General features: G+C 40.9%; 2 protein-coding genes and 1 non-coding gene across 57 annotated transcripts in view; 2 read left to right on the forward strand and 1 right to left on the reverse strand.

The window, feature by feature from the left end:
* The window catches only part of BRCA1 (BRCA1 DNA repair associated), a 55839-nt gene extending 50178 nt beyond the window's left edge, over positions 1–5661 (reverse strand). For all 50 annotated transcript variants that reach the window (XM_069482641.1, XM_069482628.1, XM_069482603.1 and 47 more), the window contains exon 1: positions 5582–5661. In XM_069482641.1, coding sequence (XP_069338742.1) covers positions 5582–5661 — 80 coding nt within the window. The remainder of the gene's footprint in view (positions 1–5581) is intronic.
* On the forward strand, positions 5002–5108 carry LOC138392679 (U6 spliceosomal RNA). The gene has a single exon (XR_011234965.1). It is a non-coding gene; the product is annotated as a U6 spliceosomal RNA (small nuclear RNA).
* Positions 5662–7716: 2055 nt separating the features above from the next.
* The window catches only part of NBR1 (NBR1 autophagy cargo receptor), a 29193-nt gene continuing 11029 nt past the window's right edge, over positions 7717–25880 (forward strand). For 2 of the 6 annotated variants that reach the window (XM_069482646.1, XM_069482648.1), the window contains exons 1-14: positions 8525–8595; positions 11271–11381; positions 13270–13332; positions 14625–14643; positions 16051–16073; positions 20178–20369; positions 20695–20772; positions 21239–21453; positions 21958–22125; positions 22411–22620; positions 23804–23963; positions 24059–24349; positions 25113–25262; positions 25725–25800. In XM_069482646.1, the coding sequence (XP_069338747.1) occupies positions 11280–11381; positions 13270–13332; positions 14625–14643; positions 16051–16073; positions 20178–20369; positions 20695–20772; positions 21239–21453; positions 21958–22125; positions 22411–22620; positions 23804–23963; positions 24059–24349; positions 25113–25262; positions 25725–25800 (1747 nt within the window). In that variant the 5' untranslated portion in view covers positions 8525–8595; positions 11271–11279. Of the gene's footprint in view, positions 7921–8506; positions 8596–11270; positions 11382–13269; positions 13333–14624; positions 14644–16050; positions 16074–20177; positions 20370–20694; positions 20773–21238; positions 21454–21957; positions 22126–22410; positions 22621–23803; positions 23964–24058; positions 24350–25112; positions 25263–25724; positions 25801–25880 lie in introns of those variants that run through there. The other 4 variants (XM_069482645.1, XM_069482644.1, XM_069482649.1 and 1 more) reach the window with 4 other exon arrangements.

The following is a 25880-nucleotide window of genomic DNA, read 5'->3' on the forward strand; positions in this document are numbered from 1 at the left end:
AGCTCAAGCTATCCTCCTGCCTCAGCCTCCCAGAATGCTAGGATTACAGACATGAGCCATCACGCCCAGCCCTCAAGTCTCTTTTAATCTATTCATTTCCCTTCCTTTTTTCCCCCTTTGTCATTCACTTTAAAAATCAGGCCATTTGACCTGTAGAATTTCCTACATTCTGGGTTTTGCTGATTGTAACCCCATGGTGTGGTTTAACATGTTACTCTAGCCTCTTTATTCCCTGTAAACCAGATCTATACGCTTAATCAAATTCGGGTTCAATTTTTTGGCAAGAACACCTTACAGATGATACTGTATATTTTTATTAGATTACTTCAGGAGGGTCATGATGTTTGGTTCATAATTACTTTGTAAAAAAAAAAAAAAGATGTAATAAATACTCATTAAAGGATATTTAGAAAATATTAAAATGAAGCCTAGAAAAATACAAAAAATTTGAGAAAATATCACCCAAATTTCCATCCGTTTATACACAAAATCTCAAGGTGTTCCTGAGATTAATTCATTTATTAATATAACAAGTATTTATTGAGCATCTACTACTATATGCAAGCAATGTTCTTGGAGATGGAAATATAGCAGTGAACAAAATAAAGCCTGCCTTCATAGAGTTTACGTTCTAGTTGTGGTAAACAGTTGATAGAAAAATAAAGAATATATGCGAATAAGTGTTAAAGAGAATAATTAAGCAGGGTAAGGGGAAACAGGGAGTGCAATATATATATATGTTGGGGGAAAGGCCTGAGAAGGTGACACTGGAAGACAGCTGAATAATGTGAGGAAACAAGCTATCTAACATTTGGGGACAGAGCATCCCAGCAGAGGGAGCAGGGAAGACAAACCCTGAGTAGGATCATGCCTGCAGTACAGCAGGTAGGCCCGGGTGCTAGGTTGGGGGCGGGGGTGGGGGGGTGGGGAAGTATAGCAGGAAGACATCAGAGAGGTAGCTGGAAGACTGAGCAGGTAAGAACCCATAGGCTATTTTTAAGTCTTTAGCTTTATTCTCAATGCAAGCTTACAAAACTGATTTTTGGTAAGGTACAGGCAGGACATCAAAGAACAGGTAACCTAGTAGTATGACAGGAATGCAGTTCTTTTCATTATACATTTAACTCTTTAGAAAAGGATCACAAGAAAAGCTGGGGGACAATAGCCTTATTGTGAAGGGTTTGGTAATATAACTCTTGTAATCATGGGGTTTCTGACGCAGCACAGGGCAATGAAAGGAAAAACACTGGACTAAGTCAGAAGGCTGGGTTTCCACTACCAGTTGTCTTTATTAGCAGAGCAACCTTGGGTCAACAACTCCACCTGAACCTCAGTTTCCTTCTGTCACCCACCCTGCCAGTCTCCTTGGACTATTGCAAGAATAAAATTAAATGCTACTCGGGAAAATGCTTCACAATCTAAGATGAATTGTACCAATGTTGGTATTATTATTGGGACAAAATATGACTTTAAAAACAACTCTGACAAAGAGAACTCTGATTTGTTACTAAGTCCTATTTCTGAGATAAGTTAGATATCAAAGAAATTCTCAGTAAAAGAGAAATTGGATTTAGCTATGATACCAGATGGCTTTCATTCTCACCACTGACTCAATTCTGAAATAATTATATTTCAGTATGGTAATTATAATCCAGGCTATACAAACACACTATAAACACAAACTTTGAACAGATGAAAACTCCAATATGTAAAAAGGTAATGACTGTTGAAGGAAGAGTGTGAAGAGGGAATAGGAAAAAGATTAAAATGCTCCTCTTCTAGGTCCTGATGAGTAAATGTTTACTATAAAAGTGATTCAAATATTTTAAACACTTTTCAAACCAGACAATATTTTAGGCCTACTGCATATTTGCATTTTGAGCTTCCAACTTGGATAAGTGACTGAAAAAGCAGCTAGGTTTAGGTCTGAAAAACAACCCAGCAGGGTACACATTTTATTGAATTCTTCTGAAAGTCAAAAATTTCATTAATCATATGTAAAGGCCGGGAGCGGTGATTCATGCCTGTAACCCTAGCACTTGGGAGGCCAATTGGGAGACCAAGGCAGGCCGATCGTTGAGCTCAGGAGTTCAGGACCAGCATGAGCAAGAGTGAGACCCTGTCTCTACTACAAAAATAGAAAGAAATTAGCTGGACAACTAAAAATATATAGAAAAAATTTGCCAGGCATGGTGGCGCATGCCTGTAGTCCCAGCTACTCGGGAGGCTGAGGCAGTAGGATTGCTTGAGCCCAGGAGTCTGAGGTTGCTGTGACGCTAGGCTGATGCCACGGCACTCTAGCCCAGGCAACAGAGTGAGACTCTGTCTCAAAAAAAAAAAAAAAAAAAATCATATGTAAAAAGTTAGAAAGAACTACCAATTATCAGAAATAACTGCCATAGTGACTTAGAGACCAGTAAAAGGAAGAGGCCAGTTCAGGAGACTTAAAACGTACCTGACAGCTACCACAAATGCCACTGTTTCCAGTCACAAATAAAAAATCACATATTAAGACATAACTGCAAATTGTGCTATTCTGGGCACTATTAAAAAAAAAAAAAAAAAAGAAGTGAAGTAGGTATGATCCCCATCCTAGAACTTCCCATACAAATGAGTTTAAAAACTATTAAAAATTAATCTATTTCTAACAGAAAAGGAAAAACAATAAATCAGAAAATACAGAATAGTTGACTGAAAATAAAAATTTAGCATTAACTTTTATTCTTGCATTTTTAATTTTTATGTATCCGAGTTTTTAAATTGGTTTAATTTGCCAGAATAAGAAAGAATATTATAAAGACTGAGTCTTATAGAAATATTAAAAAAAAAAAATGGACCCAAATGCAACACTATTGAGGATTTTTTTCTTTCTGTAGGAATGGAGTCTTTATATGTTGCCCAGGCTGGTCTTGAACTCCTGGGCTCAAGCAATCTTCCCACCTCAGCCTCCCAAAGTGCTGGAATTACAGGTATGAGCCACTGTGCCCAGTTACTGAGGATTTTTTGATCACTATAATTATCCTGAGTAAGTTTTCTGCTTTTTCAAAAGCAATTTTTTCCACAATATCATTTCCTGTTTCCCTGGCTCTGATGTTTCATAAATTAGGCTATAAATCTTGTTTTGCTCTTATTTTTGTTTAGCTAAAATATTGAAGGGCAAGGGAGAAGATGATTATTTATAAATCTTATATCTCTGAAAACACAACTTGCATTTTCCTTAATGTCATTGATTCAAAATACGAAAAACAACTTTCATGAAGCACAAAAGAAAATTTACTTGAATTTACCTTCCTTTATTTTATTTATTTTTTTTTTTGAGACAGAGTCTCACTCTGTTGCCCAGGCTAGAGTGAGTGCCGTGGCATCAGCCTAGCTCACAGCAACCTCAAACTCCTGAGCTCAAGCGATCCTCCTGTCTCAGCCTCCCGAGTAGCTGGGACTACAGGCATGCACCACCATGCCCGGCTAATTTTTTCTATATATATTTTTAGCTGTCCATATAATTTCTTTCTATTTTTAGTAGAGATGGGGTCTCGCTCTTGCTCAGGCTGGTCTCGAACTCCTGAGCTCAAACGATCTGCCCACCTCGGCCTCCCAGAGTGCTAGGATTACAGGCGTGAGCCACCACGCCCGGCCTTACCTTCCTTTATTGAGGGTAAGGGGAAACAGGTGTAACTTCTCAATTTATTTTTTGAATGTTACCCACCACTAACCATCACTGTATTAAAAAAAATTAAACTATCAAAGAAACAACTCAGTTTATTATTTGATTCATTCAATAAATGTTTGAGTGGCTACTCAATTTAGTTTATTTATTTATTTATTTTGAGATGGAGTCTTGCTCTATTGCCCAGTAGAGTACAGTGGTATCATCATAGCTCACAGCAACCTCAAACTCCTGGGCTCAAGTGATACTCCTGCCTCAGTCTCCCAAGTAGCTGGGACTACAGGCATGTGCCAGGACACCCAGCTAATTTTTTCTATTTTTACTAGAGATGGGGGTCTTGCTCTTGATCAGGCTGGCCTCAAACTCCTGAGCTCAAGCAATCCTCTCACCTTGGCCTCCCAGAGTGCTAGTATTACAAGCACCCGGACTTGTTTATTATTTCATTCATTCAATAAATGTTTATTGAACGGCTACTATGTCCCAAGTAATCTTCTAACTGCTGTATATAAACAAACACACACCTCTGCCCTCATGGAGTTTATATTCTGTGAGGGTAGAGATAAAGGATGAATAAATTATATAAAATGTCAGATAGTAATAAGTGTTCTGGAGAAAAACAAAGCAGGAAAGGGATAAGAAGTGTGTTGGGTGTTGCAGTTTTACATAGAAATGCCTCTTTGAAAAGGTTGTATTTCAATCAAGATTTTCAAGCCATGCAATTATCAGGGGAATAACATTCCAGGCAGAGTCAACAGCAAGTGTAATAGCTCAGAGGCAAGAGACTATGTCACATGTCTGAAGAACAGTTAAAAAGGCCAAAATGACCACAGTAGAGAATAATAAGAGGGTAAAGGGTAGGCAATAATTCTTCTAATTTTCATTTCTGGCTTTTTACCAAGAGATTCTATATATGACTTTTCATTTCTTTTACAGATTTAAGAGAAACTTTAGAGATCATTTAATGACTACTTTGGGTTCTTAACCTTTGTTGTGCCATGGACCCCCTTCTCAAAGTAATGCTCTTAAATGCATAAAAGAAAAAATTTCACAAAAAGGTAATTATATTGAAATACAGTTCTATCTATAGGCTTCCAAGGGTCCTGAAGGGTTTGCAAGTTAAGAACTCCTGAATACACACAAGGGAACTTTCTAGGGTAATGGAAATGTTCTATATCTTGATTAGGGATTGGGTTACACAGATATAATCATTTGTCAAAACTCATTGACTTGCACAGTTAAGATCTTTGTATTCCACTGTAAGTTATACATCAATTAAAAAAAAACTTGAATAGTCCAGGTTCTTCTTCATTTTATAGATTAAAAAAAACAAAAGCGTGCTCGCTTCGGCAGCACATATACTAAAATTGGAACGATACAGAGAAGATTAGCATGGCCCCTGCGCAAGGATGACACGCAAATTCGTGAAGCGTTCCATATTTAAAATAAAAAAAAAAAAAAAAGAAAAAAAAAAGAAAAAAACAAACAAACAAACAAAAAAACCAAAAGCTCAGAATCAGACTTGCTAAAGACTTAATCACTTGTAGGATTCTTATTTAAATGTACTTCCAAAGACTTATCCCTTCACAGACACCAATCATTGGTGATTTTATTTTGCCATTCCAAATGCTCAAGCTGGTTTTAGACATGGAAAATAAAGCCTAAATGCCACTTAATCCAAACCAGATTCCCTGCCCCCAATGTGTGTGTTGAAGAGGAAGAGAGGCAGAATGGAGAAAAAGGAGTAATTTTCTATATTTTTAAAGCACTTCAGTTAAGAAAAGCAGCAATTCTAATAGGCTGATCTTAATAGACATATTTTTTCTGCCTACTATGTAAAGTCAATTCTATTCATTTGCATAGGAGATAATCATATGAGGAAGAATCCAAAATTAATAAACTCTTCTGTTGACTTACCAGATTGGACACTCTAAGATTTTCTGCATAGCATTAAGGACATTTTGTACTTCTTGAACAGAAACTGCAGATAAATCCATCTTTCTGTTCTGATGAACTTTAATACATCTAAAAAACATAAATATATATATTAAACCACGTAGGTTTATAAAAATGATAGCTTAATTTTATCATTTTTAAATAAGAGAAACGAGATTGAAGCATTTTAGAATTATACCAACCACAGAACTAACAAAAGCCTTTATTTTTTTTTTCTTTTCTTTTCTTTCTTTCTTTCTTTTTTTTTTTTTGAGACAGAGTCTTGCTCTGTTGCTGGGACTAGAGTGAGTGCCATGGCGTCAGCCTAGCTCACAGCAACCTCAGACTCCTGGGCTTAAGCAATCCTACTGCCTCAGCCTCCCGAGTAGCTGGGACTACAGGCATGTGCCACCATGCCCGGCTAATTTTTTTCTATATATATTTTTAGTTGGCCAGATAATTTCTTTCTATTTTTAGTAGAGACGGCGGGGGGGGGGGGGGGGGGGGGGGGGTCTCGCTCTTGCTCAGGCTGGTCTCGAACTCCTGACCTCGAGCCATCCACCCGCCTCGGCCTCCCAGAGTGCTAGGATTACAGGCGTGAGCCACCGCACCCGGCCTTTTTTTTTTTTTTATTTCAGCTCATTATGGGAGTACAAAAGTTCAGGTTATATATATTGCCCATCCCCCCCATCCCCCCAGTCTCATCATGTAGGTATGCACCCATCCCCTCCCCCCACCCAAAAGCCTTTATTTTTAAAGATTCTAGAAGTTGCTTTTTGTAATTAAACAATTTGAATTCTCTATTTTTTTCACATATAGCTTCTAAGCTCTTCCTTTTAGTCTTTTCCTTCCTTCAAGAAGGGAAAGCCACAGTGCAGTGACTAACCAGGTGGGTGTTAGCACCCTTAGCTTTCTCCCATCATCCTGGCTGTTTTCTATTTCTTGCTTAAAACCAAAACCAACAATGATAAAACCAACACTAACCAATGCTTGCCCACTGCTACCCTTTCCCAGTGACCTGGACTCATCTCAGGATCCTCCTCAAGCACATGCCTGCCCACAGCACGTTACTACTGAAGTCCCTCTACTTGCTTCTGGTCCCTTTTCAGAAACGTGTATGGATCCAGTTTTTTTTTGTTTTTGTTTTTGAGACAGAATCTCACTCTGTCGCCCGGGCTACAGTGCCTTGGTATTAGCATAGTTCACAGCAACTTCAAACTCCTGGATTCAAGCGATCCTCTTGCCTCAGCCTCCCGAGTAGCTGGGACTACAGGCACGCACCATCACACCCGGCTAATTTTTACTATTTTTAGTAGAGACGGGGGTCTCACTCTTGCTCAGGCTGATCTTGAACTCCTGAGCTCAAGCAGTCCTCCTGCCTCGGCCTCCCAGGGGGCCAGGATTACAGGCGGAGCCCGCTAGGCCTGCATCCAGTTCTTAAGCGTCCTCCCTCCCACAAAATCCTATCTCCTCCCCTTCCCTGCCCCCTCTTCCTCCTCAAGGTCTCCTCCTCTTATATACCAGCCCGTATACCCATGGCGTCCCCCTCAAGGCATATTCCAGTTTCTATTGCCAGAATTCCCCCTCGGACACACAGTGCCCGCTTCCTTATCTTCGATGCTCCCCTTGCGACCCACAAACTGTCCCCAGGTTCGTAACGTCTTAGGCCCCTCAAGTTACGCCCCCTCCCCCGCCCAATAAACACCATCTTGCTCTCTTTCAGGAGTCCGCTCTCCCCATACCTGTTTCCTGCCTGTCGCCCGGAACACGCTTTGGGCACCTCTCCGTTCCCCTCTCCGTTTACCCAGAGCAAAGTGTCCGGGCTCCTGGGCCCAGGGGCCCAGTATCCAACGGGCACCCCCGGACTATCCTCGGTCCAGAACGCTTCAGCGACTTAAGCCGCGCAGTCGCAGTTTCAATTTATCTATAATTCCCGCGCTTTCCTGTTGCCACGGAAACCGATCGCTTGACGCCAAGCGATAGCCTCTGAGAATAGTAGATCAAGACACGTTACGGAAGGGCGGGACAGAAAGAGCCCAGAGTCTCTCGGGGCTCCGGATTGGCCATTAGCATTTTGTCCCTGCGTGACGTAATTAGAATCAGACGGAAGAGAAAGAATTCCACCTGAGTTTGCTATTAGGCTCCCGCCCCCTCGCCCCTACGCTTCCAATTGCGGCTTATTACGTCACAGTAATTGCTGTGCGAGGGTCAGAATCGCTACCTGAGGCCCGAATGTGAGCGCAAGATAGTGCCCAAAGCAGTCGTAAGAAGAGACCCCCATTCCCTCCCTCTTTCCGCCGCAACGGACGTCTCCAGTTTAGGTAAATAAAAGGATTGTGGAGGGAAAAACTACGATATCCAGCATGCATTGCGGAACGAAAGGCCTTCGCCACAGTGTTCATTCGAAACTGTAGTCCTATGGGGAGTCGCTTCCGATACCGGAAGTGGGCACAATTCTCACGGAAAGCTAGTTGATATATTGGAGACCTCCCGCGGTTATGCATTTTTAACAGCTATGGACTGGACTGTTATGTCCTCGTATCTTGAGAGCGAAGAATAGGGTAAAGAACCTACAAGTCCTAGGAAAACTACATTTCCCATCCAACCCTGCGAGCTTCGGGTAAGTAATCCTCTAAAGTCAGTGACCTCAGGGAACGCGGAGGGCACGGCATTTGCCTAGGAAGGGGAAATCCGCTCCGGCCCACGTCTGCGCACTCTTACATCCGCCCCTTTGACCCAGTGTTTGTTATTGTTTTGCGGGTTCAGGTTGTTTCTGCCCCACCCCCGCCGACGTATTCTCAGCCAATCAATGGGGTGGTGGTTTTGAGAGACAAGTGGTAAGAGCCAATCATCTTGTCGGAAACTCAGAGAAACAGTGGACTAGGCCCTGTCTCTATCCGCCATGTTAGATCTACCCTGCAGGGGTAGTGGCGGAGCTGGCAACCAGCTGTCCTTGTAGCGGCCTCCGGCAGGCGCCCCCCGGGGGCGGGAAGCTGGTAAGGAAACAGCGGCCGTTAACTAGGGCTGGGGTCACGTCGCGCTAAGAGGGCTTGGGGAAGTTCAAGAGAGAAATCCTGCAAAGACGGGCGACTTTTTCCGTGTCCGGGGCCAGCGGATCTTTTTAGTGACTCAGTGAGAGAGCCATTCGTGTTTTGAGGGACCGAGGGTGTGGATAGCGCCGGAGAGATGGGGGGTCGGTGATTCAGAGCGCCCGGCTTCTGCTAATGGAAGGCCAAGACTCCCCAGTACAGAGGGCTGGGGCAAGGAAATGAGAGAGAGTCTTCATGGGGTGGTGACACTGTCTTGGGGACATGGAGTGCTAGAAAACGAGAGCTGGAAGACTGGGATGAAGTCTGCAAGTAAAAAAATGACACTACCCACTCATCCTCGTCATCCCCATAATCCTCTTTTTGAGACCCTCTTAAAGAGATCTTCTTAGTCAGGGATCTTCGGTATTGGAAAATCACCGTTTTTTTCTTTTTGTCAAACACCCAGCTATGGGGTCCCACGTTTTAAAGCTTGGATAGCTTGGCTTGTACAGGCCTCTGGTGGAGACAGTAATCAAAGCTCAGGTTGCCAGGTTTGCTTCATTAAAGGGTTTTTTTTCCTGAGGCTGAAAAAAAATTGACGTAGAGGAAAAGCTGACTTGTGCCAAGGAGAGGTGAGTCAGTGGCATGAACTTACTATAATAATGCCAGTTATGAAAGCTGAATGCCTAGGCCCCAGCTACCTGACTATATTGGCTTCAAACCTTAAGAGGCAGATGGGGTAAACCATAGCTTTGGTGTTTCCACAAGTTTAAGATTAATGCTCATGCTGAAAGAATTTTCACATGTCAGCCAAAGAGAGAGAGTTCTTTATGAAGACCTGGATGTAGTCCAGCTAAGCTTGAATCTCCCACTTCCTGTTTTCTCTCACTGGCTGACCAGCTGGATGAATTCCAAAGTATCTAAATTAATTTCCATTTGTGTAATTTGAGAAAAAGAGAGGAAGATTAGTTTCCTTCAGGCTCCCAAAATTGTGGTGTGTTTCTTGAAGTTGGAAAATGAGAATGTATTTCAGAATGTCCACTTTAGGCTGAGTAAGTCAGTCACTTTATTTCCCTGATTTTTTGCCCAAGGTCCTGGGGAGGTGACAGGGATTTTGTCCAAATCTTAAGGATCCCAAGAACTACATTTCATGTGAACAAATATTAGATGTCAGCAGGATTTTTGCTAAGAGACCAATATTAATATTATTTTGGTGGTGAACTTGGCTCTATGTTGACACAACGAATGGAGAAAATTGGGGGATAATTGTGTTTGTGTTTAAAAAAAAATCCTTGATCTTCAGAGTTCAAGATCCTTAAAATGACAGTGCCACTTGTATTGTTTCACAGGGCAGTGCATTACACTGTGGAAAACTTATATTTTAAGGTTCTAAAGACTGGTTTATTATAATATTGCTTATATTTGAATAACATTTTCAAAGAACTTGCACACACATTTTAACTTTATTCTTATGCTAACACTGTGAGATGAAGCAGAGAGATTAGTCCTATATTATAGGTGAAAGAACTGAAGCTCAGAGAGGAACTGATTTGCTCACAGTTACATGGCTAGTAATGGACCAGAGCTATGTCCAGAACCCAAGGCTTCCCACCACTTGTGTTCCCTCCACCCCTACACTGCAAACACCTGAGACTTAATCTTGTTCATCTCAACTTAAACTGTTTTTACATAAAGTTATGAAAACAAACCAACTCAATGTAACAGTTCATCAGTAAACCACATCCTTAATTAAAAACAAACATGTTGGCCTAGGCTTTGGTCATGAAAAATTAAAAGGATTTTTTAAAAAGTGATGATCAGAATAGATATTTGATTAAGAAATTATTAACTTCTTGGGCATGATAATGGATGGTATCAAGATTTTTTTTTAATTTATATCTTTTAGAGGTATATACTCAGTTATTTATAGATGAAAAGATGATGTCTGTCAAAATAATCCAGTAGAGAAAGCTTATTTGTGTAACAAGATTGGTTCTGAGTTGATAATTGTGGAAGCTAGTTGATGGGTCCATAGGGATTCATTATATTATTCTCTCTACTTTTGTATAAGCTTAAATTTTTTTCATAAAAATAGGGTTTTTTAAAAAATTAGATTATGGCCAGGCGAGGTGGCTCACACCCGTAATCCTAGCACTCTGGGAGGCCGAGGCGGGTGGATCGCTCGAGGTCAGGAGTTCAAGACCAGCCTGAGCAAGAGCGAGACCCTGTCTCTACTAAAAAAATAGAAAGAAATTATCTGGACAACTAAAAATATATAGAAAAAATTAGCCGGACATGGTGGCATATGCCTGTAGTCCCAGCTACTTGGGAGGCTGAGGCAGAAGTATTGCTTGAGTCCAGGAGTTTGAGGTTGCTGTGAGCTAGGCTAATACCGTGGCACTCTAGCCTGGGTGACAGAGCAAGACTCTGTCTCAAGAAAAAGAAAGAACAATTCCTAATTCACAGTGAGATTCAGTTTGAACCATCTTCTAGATTATAATTTCTGTAAGAGCAGGGACAGTTTCCCAAGCCTAGCCCATATTAGGTCCTCAAATATTTGTTGAATGAATGTTAATGTAATTTATAGAACCCTTTCTAATATGTTTTCTCTCTCCCTTTCCCATCCACCCTCTCAACTCTAGCCCCACAGCATGGAACTACAGGTTACTCTAAATGTGACTTTTAAAAATGAAACTCAAAGTTTTCTGGTTTCTGATCCAGAAAATACAACTTGGGCTGATGTCGAAGCTATGGTGAGTGTTACTTTGTTTTGTTCCTCAATGGTTTAAGTATAGATATTTTTTCCAAAGGTAGATATTTTTAGCAGTGTTGTTTCTATAGCTATAAAGTCTGTCATAGTTATCATTTCTGGACCTTGTGGAAAATTGCTTTGATAGGGGTTTGATATTCATATAGGAGGTGTGCCTTAATAAGAGGAATTAAAGAATTCCTTTTGAAGAGTTTAGAAAGGGAAGGTAAAATTATTTTTTTTAAATGAGGTAGAATTGAGAAAACCTATTAATTTTAGAAACAGTATGTGGAATGAATTGGTATGGGCCCCACCCCAACCAGGCCCCAGGCAGATGTTCTCTTGACTGAGGATACAACTTGTATTTTGCACAAGGATATATTCTGTGTTTTGCAGGAGCCTATCGATGGCTTCTATTGCTAGCTCAGAGGTTGAGTATCTCAAAGTTGAGCAGGAAAAACTCCCTTAGGTGCTTAGACAGCAGTTCATCTGTTCCTTTTTTTGCTAATGCTTTTCTTCCTCTTCGTTTGCCCTTTGTACTCTTCTGCTTTTGTTCAGATTGCTGTGGTGAATGTTTTACTTCCTGTGTGACTGTGTTTGTCTGATGAAACCCTTTGGTAAAAACCTACTTTTACCATGGTTAGGTGATGGTAACTCAAAAGGAAAGGAAATGGTGGAGAGACCTTAAAAGATGATCTAATCTAGTCCTTTGCCTTCCAGCATGTATCTCTGTATACTGTCATAGACAGATGGTTATCCAGAAAGAAGTTGGACCTTGTTTGTCAAATAATCTGGAAATCAAACACAGCTATCTTTTTTTTTCCTAATAGTTAAATGAGCCAACAACTTGCCTTTTTTCTTTATTGTAAATTTTAAATTCTGAAAGTATAATACATCCCCATTAGAAGAGTAAAACAATCCAAGTATATATAAAGAAAAAGTTAATATCCTTCCAGTCTCTCCTCCCTCCAATCCATGATTCTCACCTCTTGGGTATCCGATGTTAACAGCCCTATATGACGTACTTACCCACATTTCCCATGTTCGTACAGATATCATACTAGGATCACACTATAAACATCATTTTTTAGCTTGCTTTTTCTGCCCAACAGTATCTTACAGAGGTAATGCTCAATCAGTAGATAAGGATCAAAGCTCATTCTTTTTAAAGCTATAGTCCACAGTATTATTGGTATTGTTGTGCCATAATTTAGTGAACCACCCTTATATAGAAAGATTGTTTTCAGTTTGTTTTTCTTTTTACCACAATAAAATAAACTACAGGAGATAACTGTATATATAACTTATACACTATTCTATAGGATAAACTGTATCCTATCCAAAAGTGAGATTGGTGAGTCACACAGTGTAAGATTTTAAATTTTAAAAGATTTTAAATTTTAATAGATACTGTCAAATGCTTTGCAGAACAATTATAGTAACTTACAGAAATATGTGATAATGCCCTGGATTTTTGACAACACTGGATGTTATGGGTTTAAAAAATATTTACAGTTCTGATGAGATGGGTTCTAGTTGCTTTAATTTGCATTGTTCTGACCACCAGTGAGGTTGAATGTCTTATGTATTTGTTAGGCATTCTGATTTCCTCTTTTATGAATTTTCTGTATATTTTTACCTGTGCTGTTAATCTTATTAGCAGTTTTGCTGATGCTCTGTATGTGTTACAGATATTAACCCTCTGTCTGTTATGGGTTATTATGGTTGCCTGTTGTTTGTCTTTTAACTTTGTTATGGGTTTTTTTTTTGGCCATACAAAATAATTTAATTTTTATATTGTGAAATATACCCATCCTTTATGATTTCAAAATTTCTGTTATAACCTGCCTTCTTGATGTCTTGATCATACAGTGTGTATATTTCATTTGCAGGTAAAAGTTTCATTTGATCTGAACACTATTCAAATAAAATACCTGGATGAGGAAAATGAAGAGGTAAAGTATGTAATGGTACCCATTGCTAGGTATTCAGAATAGGGATCTTATTTCTCTAGAGTGATATGGGGCTCAAAAAGTCCAGAACAGTGTTTATTTGATTTATGCAGCAGTTTAAATATATTTAATAATTGCATGTTCTAAGGAGAGTTGCGGCATCTGAGGTGGAGTTGAGAAATAGGGAAGCAACTTTGAAGAAGAATATCTGAGATAATTTTTAAAATTATGTAGTGATCTTAAGCCAGGTGCAGTGGCTCATGCCTGTAATCCTAGCACTTTGGGAGGCCAAGGTGAGAGGATTGGTTGAGTCCAGGAATTTCAAGACCAGCCTGGACAACATAGTGAGACCCCCATCTCTACAAAAAATACAAAAATTAGCCAGGCACGGTGGTCTGCAGTTGTAGTCCCACCTACTCAGGAGGCTTAGTCAGGAGGATTGCTTGAGCCCAGGAATTTCAGGTTGCAGTGAGGTATGATGATGCCACTGCACTCTAGCCCAGGAGACAGAGCTAGACTGTGTCTCAAAAACAAAAAAACAAAATCAAACAAAATTATATAGTGATTTTAAGTTAAAATATAACACAAGCTGGACTGGACACAGTGGCTTGCTCCTATAATTCCAATGCTTTGGGAGTCAGAGGCAAGATGATCACTTGAGGCCAGGAATTTCAGACCAGCCTGGGCAACGTAGCAAGACCCAGTCGCTATAAGAAATTTTAAAAATTAGCCAGGTTTGGTGTCATGTGCCTGTAGTCCTAGCTATTGAGGAGGCTGAGTGGGGCAAGAACATCTGCTTGAGCCCAGGTGTGTGTGTGTGTGTGTGTGTGTATAGCACAAGCTGCCATTTAGTTTATAATAATACAAATGTAATGGCTAGGCTTTATTGAGTGGTTACAGTGTGTCAGACTAACAATACTATGTATTAAGTAAATAATTATCATCTGTATTTTACCCATGAGGAAACTGAAGCACAGAAAGGTTAAGTAACTTGGCCAAAGGCACAAAAGCTTAGAAGTAGTAGAGTAGGGTTCAGTCCATACCCTCTGGCTGCAGAGTTCAAGCTCCTAACCACTATATTATGCTGCCTCTTAATGTACCTGAAATAAATAAAGGAGGGCACAGTAGTTAAGCTATAAAATTCCTTAATTATCATTCATGACTGACAAGTGATACTGGAAAAGCTGAACCCCTGATGGGAGATTTTTCATCTATCCTGTTAGGCTGGTTCTAGTAACAGAAATGCTCAATTGATAAGACACTTAAAATTCACTGTTGCTTTTTTCCTTTTATAGGTATCCATCAATAGTCAAGGTGAGTCCCTGAGAGACTCTATTCAGCTTTATTTAAAAGCCTTAATGTGCTTATTGGGGCATTTCTATTTATATTCAAACATTGTTGCAGTATTCATTTTAGAGTAGAAGTTTGGTATACTATAAATTGACATTGCACTCATTTATCCATGATTATTAGTTCCATAGGCATTTTTTATTGTATAGCAGTTTTTTGTATATAGGATGGTTCCTTTGAATGGACCCTAAGGACAGCTTTAATGGAAAGTTCTCATATTTAAGATGCCAGTCCTCTGAAAATAATATGCCTCCCAGTTTAACACATGTAACTTGTTCTCCTAGTGTTCTCCTGGGGTTGTATTTGTTTCTCACCTGGTATATATGTTAATATCAACTTATAAACAAGTGGTATTCCCAAAGTTTGGTTATCAGATAGTTGGTTGTTCAGAGCTTAGAGTATATTTTCCCACAGGAACTATATTATATTTGAAAGTTAGGTTCCCAGGCTAGCCACTAAAAGCTTATTTTAACCAGCTGAAATGATAGTATTAACATTATCTATGAACTCCCTTGAGTCCTGAGCTTCACAACACCTAGTGTGAGGGAGCTGGGTTGAGATTTTGTAACTGGAAGGCTCTAGTAGCCAAGAAAGAAGGATTTAAGAGGGAGAACTGATCTGCAGTATCTTCTGTTTGCAGTGTGAAAGGAGCTTGTCAGTAAAAAGGTAGTAGCAGTTCATACTCATGTAAGAATTGTAAGCTAAGAATTCTTAAAAGTCAGGATTGGCTGTACTTTTTTGAATAAATGTTACTGTATATATTGGAGGTATACAGCATGATGTTATGAAATACATATACAGTCATGCGTTGCTTAACGATAGGAATACATTCCAGGAAATGCATCCTTTTAGGTGATTTTGTCATTATGCAAACACCATAGAGTGTACTTACACAAACCTGGATGGTATAGCCTAGTACACACTTAGGCTATATGTTATAGCCTTTTGCTCCTAGGCTACAAACCTGTACTGCGTGTTATTGTACTGAATGCCATAGGCAGTTGTAACACAATGGTAAGTATTTGTGTACCCGAACATACCTAAACATAGAAAAGGTACAATAAAGATACGGCATTATAACCATACGGGATCACCATGGTATATGCGGTCTGTCGTTACTGAAACTTCATGTGGCAATGGTTGCTGTAGTAAAACAAACTGACATATCCATCATCCCGTCATAGCTGCTCTGCCATGCCCTCCTGCTATGGCAAGAGCAGCTATAATATCATTTAGTAAAAATTCTGAATACAATATGCTGTTATTAACTGTAGTCCTCATGTTGTACATTTGATCTTTAGGATTGGCTATATGTAATAGAATCTTTGGGGCTAGTGAAGAAATCACAGTGTGTATTTTTTGTCCTTTTAGGAGAATATGAAGAAGCACTTAAGGTAATGGCTATTTCATCTCATTTTCAAATAATTTTTAAAATTTTTATTGACTGAAACTTGAACCGCAATTCCATTAGCCATGGGGAGAAACTAGTAAGTATAAACACAGTGAAGTTTATTTTTAGGGAGACTGTGGTGAATAGGATATGCCACTCAGAAAAAGGAAGCTCCTAATGAAAAGATTCTTCTCAGCTGTCATCTCATTGCTGGTCTAGGTTTAGCATTTAAAAATACAAATAACTCCCTGTCTCTGGAATGATGCTTTTCCTTTTTCCTTTCTTTTTTTTTTTTTTTTTAAAGTCTTGCTCTGTTACCTGGACTAGAGTGCTGTGGCATCAGCCTAACTCACAGCAACCTCAAAGTCCTGGGCTCAAGCCATCCTCCTGCCTCAGTCTCCCGAGTAGCTGGGACTACAGGCATGCGCCTCCATGCCCGGCTAATTTTTCTATTTGCTCTTGCTCAGGCTGGTTTCAAACTCCTGACCTCAGGTGATCCTTCTGCCTCGGCCTCCCACACTGCTAGGTTTACAGGCTTGAGCCACCATACCCAGCCTCTCTTTTCTTTTTGAGACAGGGTCTTGCTATGTTGCTAAGGCTGGTCTTGAACTCCTAGGCTCAAGAAGTCCTCCCACCTCAGCCTCCCAAGTAGCTGGGACTATAGGCACAAGCCACATCCGGCCTATAACGATGCTTTCTGGTTCACATTTTCATCTCTTTCCTTCAGTCTCTCCTCTGTAGCCTTATATAGACTCACAGTATAACGTGAGGGAATATAATGTATGAACCATCCAGTTATATACAATCTTATGTTTTAAGTCAGTGATGATTTAGAGCATTCCTTGCTCTAGGTGTGCCTTCTTTAAGATGTGCCAAACTGTTCTTTCATTACCACCTTTTTAATTAAGGTTTTTCTTTAAGGTTTGACTATCCTTTATGAACATCCATTCCAAGACTGAGCTAGTTCCGTAATCACTTTGGTAGAGAAGGAAAGTCAAGGGTTTTTTAAAATAGGACGCTCTATCTACCCTTTTTGGCTTCTGGTCAGAACTATTCTGGGTGCCACTTGTTTCAATAGTTTAACCAATGTCTTCCTGGTTTTTCCTCAGAAATCCTATTTACTGGCTAGTCCCTTGTTTTAGACACTCAGGCCCTTGCTTGGTTTCTCTTAGTTGGGGTATCCATCTCTGTTTATAATTTATCATTTCTTTCCCTGTGCTCCAATTTTCATGTGGTCTTCCTATTTCCTCTCTGCTTTTAAGCTATTCTAACATGCTGTTCCCTACACCCCTTCATTCTTTTTTTTTTTTTTTTTTTTTGAGACAGAGTGTCGCTTTGTTGCCCTGGCTAGAGTGAGTGCCGTGGCGTCAGCCTAGCTCACAGCAACCTCAAACTCCTGGGCTTAAGCAATCCTACTGCCTCAGCCTCCCGAGTAGCTGAAACTACAGGCATGTGCCACCATGCCCGGCTAATTTTTTCTATATATATTTTAGTTGGCCAGATAATTTCTTTCTATTTTTTTTTTTAGTAGAGACGGGGTCTCGCTCTTGCTCAGGCTGGTCTCGAACTCCTGACCTTGAGCAATCCACCCGCCTCGGCCTCCCAGAGTGCTAGGATTACAGGCGTGAGCCACTGCGCCCGGCCACCCCTTCATTCTTGTTCAACTCCTGGCTTTTCTCTTTCCGTATTCTCTGAAGCCACAATTGTTTAACTAAAAAAGTTTTGTAAGATCTCTACAACTCTACTACTACCTTTCCCATAGCCACTGGTAGCTCGCCTGATCTAGCCAGGAAGCTTGGACCACAGGAGTCTAGCCTCAGGAAGCAAGACTTTTTATACATTTTCTTGTATGGTATTTAAAATCCCATGTTGATGTTTTGACACATTTCATTACGGTTGTTTCTTGAGCAATTTTTTACACAGACATTCCCATTTTACTAAAAGCTTCTTGGTGTTTACAGTCTAGAATAGGGGTCAAAAAACTATTGCTAGCAGGCTGGCCAGCCTATTTTTATTGGAACATAGCCATGCCCATTCATTTATGCATTGTCAATGGCTGCTTTTATGTGACAGTGGCAGAGTTGCACAGAGACTGTATGGCCTACAAGCCTTAAATATTTATTATGTGGCCTTTTAAGAAAAAATTTGCAGATCCCTGATCTAGAATAACATGTTTCAGTTAGCGCATGGCTCACACCTGTAATCCTGGCACTTTGAGACCAAGAGTTCAAGACTAGCCTGGGCAACATAGCTAGACCCCATCTCTACAAAAAAATTTTTCTAAAAATTAGCTGGGTGTGGTGGCATGCACCAGTAGTCCCAGCTACTCAGGCAGATCGCTTGAGCCCAGGAGTTGGAAGCTGTAGTGAGCTCTGGTTGCACCACTGCACTTTAGCCTGGGCAACAGAGCGAGACCTTATCTCTTAAAAAAAAAAAAAAAAAAAATTAAAAAAAATAAAAATAGGATAATAGATTTCAAACTTTGGAGCCATGGAATGCTTGCTTTTTTTTGAGAGTTTCTAATTTTAAAAAAAATTATATGTGCTTAAGGGGTGTAATGTGATGTTAGGATACACGCATACATTGTGAAATTATTAACACAAGCTAATTAGCATATCCATCACCTTACATAGTTTACCCATGGAATGCTGTTTTTAAGTGGAACCTTAAGAATTCTGAAGTAGGCCAGGCGCGGTGGCTCACGCCTATAATCCTAGCACTCTGGGAGGCCGAGGTGGGCAGATCGTTTGAGCTCAGGAGTTCGAGACCAGGCTAAGCAAGAGCCAGACCCTGTCTCTACTGAAAATAGAAAGAAATTATCTGGCCAACTAAACATATATATAGAAAAAATTATCCGGGCATGGTGGTGCATGCCTGTAGTCCCAGCTACACGGGAAGCTGAGGCAGTAGGATCGCTTAAGCCCAGCAGTTTGAGGTTGCTGTGAGCTAGGCCTACACCACAGCACTCACTCTAGCCTGGGCAACAGAGCGAGACTCTGTCTCAAAAAAATAAAAAAATTTAAAAATTTAAAAAAAAAGAATTCTGAAGTAGAATGAGGGGGAGGGAAAATTTAAAAAATTAAAAAAAAAAAGAAGTCTAATATATAAAGATAGATAAAAGAGAAACAGTGAGAGTAGCTAGAACCCCGTCAACTTGGCCCCTGTCTCTTCTTGGACACTGGAGTACCTTCATGGAACCCCAAATACTCCTGAAGTATAGTTTTCAAAATAGGGTTTTTAGGAAGAAGCTCTTCAAAATGACATGACTACCTAAGCTTCCTTTCCAAAATACTATTCTTAATGGAAAAGTAAATATTTATAGGATATAACTTTGTTTCTCCAGTTTTGTTAGTCTGGAATTGACTTTTTTAGAATCTTGAAATTAGGGTCCATAAAGTCTTATATAAAAAACCAATTAAACAAAAAGTAATAAAACCCAGTTAATGACAAATCTTACCTAATAAGTTGTGATGCTAAAAACCTATTTTTGTGGGGGTTTTTGGGCAGGGGTGGGTAGAATAATGCAAAACAATACTTTTGTGGTTTTAATAACAAAACCAGGCCGGGCGCGGTGGCTCACGCCTGTAATCCTAGCACTCTGGGAGGCCGAGGCGGGTGGATTGCTCAAGGTCAGGAGTTTGAGACCAGCCTGAGCGAGACCCCGTCTCTACTAAAAAATAGAAAGACATTATATGGACACCTAAAAATCTATATAGAAAAAATTAGCCGGGCATAGTGGCGCATGCCTGTAGTCCCAGCTACTCGGGAGGCTGAGGCAGTAGGATCGCTTAAGCCCAGGAGTTTGAGGTTGCTGTGAGCTAAGCTGACGCCACGGCACTCACTCTAGCCTGGGCAACAAAGTGAGACTCTGTCTCAACAAAAAAAAAAAAAAAAAAAAAAAAAAAACCATTTCTAGTCAACATTCTTGGCAAAGAAATGGCAGGTTGAGTATAAACATTATGTAGATTGTTTGATTTATTAAAGCAAACACAAATCCTTATATTTTCCAGCATAATTCACCACACTCTTCTGTTTGGGTGTCTTTGAAATTTCACTTAGGAAAGGAGAATCACACAGCATGTTTTTGTTTCATAATGTATGCTCTCAGATGGCAGTTAAGCAGGGAAACCAACTGCAGATGCAAGTCCATGAAGGGCACCATGTCGCCGATGAAGCCCCAGCCCCAGTCATAGAAAAACGACTCGGTGCCAGGGCAGGGAAGAAGCCACTTGCACATTACTCTTCACTGGTGAGAGTCTTGGGATCAGACATGAAGACTGCAGAGGAGCCTGCAGCACAGGTATGAAGGGTATGAACCAGTCTATCCAGTTTTCGAAACTTGAAGTCCCATTGTCATTGATCGAAGATTTGTGTATTCATCAAAGATTTGGGAGTTATTGTGCCCACCCGTCTTTGACTTTTTGAAACTGGTAACAGTGGTTTACTTCTGGAGAAGGGGGAGCAAGGTGGGATAGAGATTTTGTTTTCCTTTAATACTCCTTCATGACTTTTTAAACCATATGCCTATATAATTTGACAAAAGAAACCTCCATACATTTCTGGAAAATTATTTTAAATATAAGGAAAAAGTAACCTCCAGCATCTTGGATTGTGTTTTCTCCCAGTTGTTTCCACTTGCTCCATGTGACACCGACCAGCCTCAAGACAAGCCCCCAGACTGGTTCACAAGCTACCTAGAGACAGTGAGTGTCCTCTCTGGCTTGGTTTTTAGCAGCAGTGTTGGCACAGGAGGAATGTGGAAGAAATAGAAAGCTGAACCCAGATGGCTGCTGCCTCTGGTGCAGGTGAATGAAGAGTGGTAGCTAATAATTTCTAAACTTACAGCAGTGCTAGTCAAGAAAGCTCTAACCTTTGCAATGAGGTACCAGGAAAAGGAGTCTAATTCTAGGCATGTAAGAGAGAGGGACAAATCTCTGTGCTTGAGAAGGAAGAAGTTAAAAATTTATTCATCAAAAGAATTTCTTGGTATTTTCTTTGAACCAGTTTAACTGTGGAATAGGTCTTTTGCTATGTTATTCAGTAGCTATTGTTTGTTATGTTTTTATGTTATAGCAGAGACAGTGAGGTTTCAGATCTATTGATAATCTTCACTCATTTTCCCAGTATTGGAACTGAGTTTTTTCCCCCACCCTGTGTTCTGTATTCCAGTTCAGAGAGCAAGTGGTTAAAGAAACAGTTGAAAAGCTTGAACAGAAATTACATGAGAAGCTTGTCCTCCAGAACCCATCCTTGGGTTCTTGTCCCTCAGAAGTCTCAATGCCTATTTCAGAGGAAACACTGTTTTTGCCAGAAAACCAGTTCAGCTGGCATATTGCTTGCAGCAACTGCCAAAGAAGGATTGTTGGTGTGCGCTACCAGTGTAGGTAAGCATCACTTGGGGATAGGTAGCTATTGGTAGACCTTAGAGCAGTTACTTTCCTGGCATTCTGAGTAAAAAAGGGAAATTTGGTATGCTCTCTGAGCATTAGACGTAGTAGCTCTGAGTTGGAAGCACAAGCTATTTCTTCACCAACATGCTCCATGGGTTGAGGGGAACTATTCAGATTATTGTATTCAGATATACATTTGGATGAACAGAGCCCGGCAAAATTATATTCCCCCAAACAAAATTAGATCACTAATTCCCTGTTGTTCCAAATGTTTTCATATCTTGCCTCCTCCCACAGATTGTCTTAGAAATAAGTATGGGTTAAATGTTGTTATCCTTAGTTTATTAATGAGGAAAATGGAGGTATGGTGTAGTCAGGTGACATGCTCAGGTTACCAGCTACATAGTAATGGAGCAAATAGAGAAGTCTGGTCTTCTATCTTCCTGCCTAGGTGCTTCCTACTCTGCCCTTCTGTACTGTGCCATTCTTTGCCCACAGCCTATGCCCATCCTACAATATCTGTGAAGATTGTGAAGCGGGGCCATATATCCATGACACTAACCATGTCCTGCTAAAGTTGCGGAGACCTGTTGCGGGTTCCTCTGAACCATTTTCTCACTCAAAGTACTCTACTACTCGTCTTCCTGCTGCTCTGGAACAAGTCAGGTAAAAACATATGCATGGGGATACTTGTTCTCTGATTGGCTTCTTGGTTCTGGTGACAGGGTATGACTCACAAAACTGCAGAGAGTCTCCTTGGTTCTGCTCATTTTCAGTTGATGTGCAGTAATGAAGACAATTATCCAAAGCTAATGAAATGGAAATGAAAACTATAAAAAGAAATTAAGAAACTAAACTAGAAGTTGACTCTGGTGGAGACTGCAATTGGTTCCAAGTAGCTTCAGAATTTGTCAGGACTTTTTTTTAAGACTTTCATTTATTATCTCACAGGCTCCAGAAACAGGTTGATAAGAACTTTCTTAAAGCAGAAAAGCAAAGGTTACGCGCTGAGAAGAAACAACGTAAAGCAGAGGTCAAGGAACTTAAAAAGCAGCTTAAGCTCCACAGGAAGATTCATCTGTGGAATTCGATCCATGGACTCCAGATCCCCAAGTCTCCTTTGGGCCGACCTGAGAGCTTGCTGCAGGCTAATACCCTAATGTAAGCCCCAGGGCCAGGGTGGAAGCCAAGACTATAGGTCCAGTTCTCCAAAACTGGAATTCCAGCCAACTTGTGTCTTATTTATTGGTGTTCCCTAACACCCGAACCCTTAAAACTTCCCATTTTTTTTTTTTTATTTATTTATTTTTTTGAGACAGAGTCTCACTCTGTTGCCCGGGCTAGAGTGCCGTGGCGTCAGCCTACCTCACAGCAACCTGAGACTCCTGGGTTCAAGTGATCCTCCTGCCTCAGCGTCCCGAGTAGCTGGGACTACAGGCCTGCGCCACTATGCCCGGCTAATTTTATATATATATTTTTTTAGTTGTCCAGCTAATTTCTTTCTATTTTTCAGTAGAGACAGGGGTCTTGCTCTTGCTCAGGCTGGTCTCGAACTCCTGAGCTCAAATGATCCACCCGCCTCGGCCTCCCAGAGTGAAAATTTCCCATTTTCTGATCCTAGCTGTATTAAAGGGTGGTTTGCTTTTTGCCTCCTTCAGAAAGATAGAAACCGCTAAGGTTCAGAACTATGGGTTGGAGTGGGCATGGTGGCTCACACCTGTTATCCTAGCACTCTAGGAGGCCAAGATGGGAGGATCGCTTGAGCTCAGGAGTTTGAGATCAGCCTGAGCAAGTGCAAGACCCCGTCTCTACTAAAAATAGAAACAAAAATTCGCTAGGCAACTAAAAATAGAAAAAATTAGCCACGGGGTGGCTCATGCTTGTAGTCCCAGCTACTTGGGAGGGTGAAGCAGGAGGACCGCTTGAGCCCAGGAGTTTAAGGTTGCTGTGAGGTAGGCTGATGCCACGGCACTCTAGCCTGAGCAACAGAGAGAGACTCTGTCTCCAAGGAAAAAGATAAAAGAACTGTGGGTTAGTTGTGACCTCTCCTCACTGGAAGCAGTCTGTATGTGAAGCAAAAGGACCGAATGTTTTAAGAGCCTGACTCTCTAGGTGTTGTATTTATAGGCCCTTTTCATTATCCTCACCATGGCTTTTTAGCTCAGGAGCCAGATCTATTCTGTGTTTTATTAATTATTATTTTTTAAGTTTGTCAGAGAAAATTTATTGTTTCTAATACATGGTCCTAGCTTCTCACAGACTGGTCTTATTTTTGCCTCTCAAGCCACAGTGTGGGATATTCACACCCAACAGCAAGTGACTAAGCATCTGAATTTCTTTTCAGGCTCCCTTTGCAACCGTGTGCCCCAGTTATGCCAATGCTCAGTGCAGCATTTGTGGATGAGAATTTGCCTGATGGGACTCACCTTCAGCCGGGAACCAAGTTTATCAAACACTGGAGGATGAAAAATACAGGAAACGTAAAGTGGAGTGCAGACACAAAGGTAATTTTTCCCACAGAATGTGAAGATGACGTGATTTGAAGTGACAGAGTGCTCCACTGACAAGCTTTTTTTTTTCTTGCCACTGTTCTTTTCAGCTCAAGTTCATGTGGGGAAACCTGACTTTGGCCACTACAGAAAAGAAAGATGTTTTGGTTCCCTGCCTGAAGGCCGGCCACATAGGAGTTGTGTCTGTGGAGTTCATCGCCCCAGCGTTGGAGGGAACATATACTTCCCATTGGCGTCTTTCTCACAAAGGCCAGCAGTTTGGGCCCCGGGTCTGGTGCAGTATCATAGTGGATCCTTTCCCCTCTGAAGAGAGCCCTAACAACATTGAAAAGGCCATGATCAGCTCGAGCAAAACTGATGATCTCACCTGCCAGCAAGAGGTGAGCATTGATAGGTTTTGGCCCAGTATCCCAGGGCATTTATTTGGAGCTGGGGAGAGGGTGCTTTAAAACTAATGACCCCACTCATAGCTGGTAGTTCTTCCAGAAATCATGAAAGGTTAGCTTCTCCTCTTCACCCTAGCATGGAGGTCTGGCCTGGCCTATGGAACTGCTGAACTGATAGCTTTGCTCCTGAACGTTCATCTCTCCTGCAGTATCCCTGTGTATGTTCCCTAAATGCTAATGAAGTCTTGCTCTGGTTGCTACTGTTTTGATGCAGTTTCCTTATAAGAGTGGGACAGAGTAAGTTTACTGCTTAAATCTATAAGTCTAAAATTATGTCAAAACAAATTTTTTTTAGAATGTAGAGGTGTACAGCCAGGCGTCGTGGATCATGCCTGGACTCAGGAAGCTGAGGTGGGAGGATTCCTTAAGGCCAGGAGTTTGAGACCAGCCTAAGCACATAGCAAGACCCCATCTCTAAAAAAATGAAAAAAATATTAGCCAGGTGCAGTGGCACACACTGGTAATCCCGGCTACTTGGGAGGCTGAGGCAAGAGGATCATTTGAGCCCAGGATTTTGAGGCTGCAGTGAGCCATGATCGTGCCACTGCACTCCAGCCTGAATGAGAGAGCAAGGCTCCATCTCTAAAAAGAAAAAATGTAGAGATACGGTAGTGTTTTTGTTTTAGGGGGCATTGTCAGCCTGCCTCTTGAGTTCTGTTCAGGGCCTAAAATTTATCTCAATGATTTCTCTCTATAGGAAGCTTTTCTTCTGGCTAAAGAAGAAATTCAGCTTGGTGAAGTGACTGAGCAGGCAGAAGGGATAGGAAGCTGCATCCCACAGAAGACAAAAAACGTTGCCAGTGAGAGGGAACTCTACATCCCATCCGTGGACCTTCTGACTGCCCAGGTGGAACATTTAGCACTTGGAGGTTAAGGGACAGAGAGAGAGAGCATTGGTATAGCCATAGGTGGTACCCAGGAAGTCAGAGATATGCCAACTTTGATCTAGTCAGATGTACTTAGTGGGAAGGAGATCACCCATGGAAGCAGCTTTCTAAACTAGATGTTTCTTCTTAGAATTGGGAACTCAATACTGTGCTTCCCCACACCTTCCCTTTTAGTTGCATCTTCATTTCAGCCTATCTGATTCACTGTCACACCTACTGCCTTTTCTCTTTTTCTTGCCATTTGGTCATTTGAATGTCTAGTTCCTGTTTAACTCTTCTTGATTTCACTTGACTAAAGAGAGCCATGAATTTGAACAGAGTTGAATCCAGGGTATGTGGAAATGGCCTAGAGGTCCCATCAAGACAAAACATGGCTCCAGTGTGCACTGCAAACAGCCTAACATTGCCTGTCTTTTTTCCAGGATCTGCTGTCCTTTGAGCTGTTGGATATAAACATTGTTCAAGAGTTAGAGAGAGTACCCCACAACACCCCTGTAGGTAAGAATGTCATTCAGTTCATCTTGTTTATTTTATTAACAGACACAAAAGTGCTACAGCCTAGACTCTGGTAGTGTTTT

The sequence above is a fragment of the Eulemur rufifrons genome, chromosome 9, assembly GCF_041146395.1.
Source record: "Eulemur rufifrons isolate Redbay chromosome 9, OSU_ERuf_1, whole genome shotgun sequence".
In the NCBI taxonomy this organism is placed as follows: domain Eukaryota; kingdom Metazoa; phylum Chordata; class Mammalia; order Primates; family Lemuridae; genus Eulemur; species Eulemur rufifrons.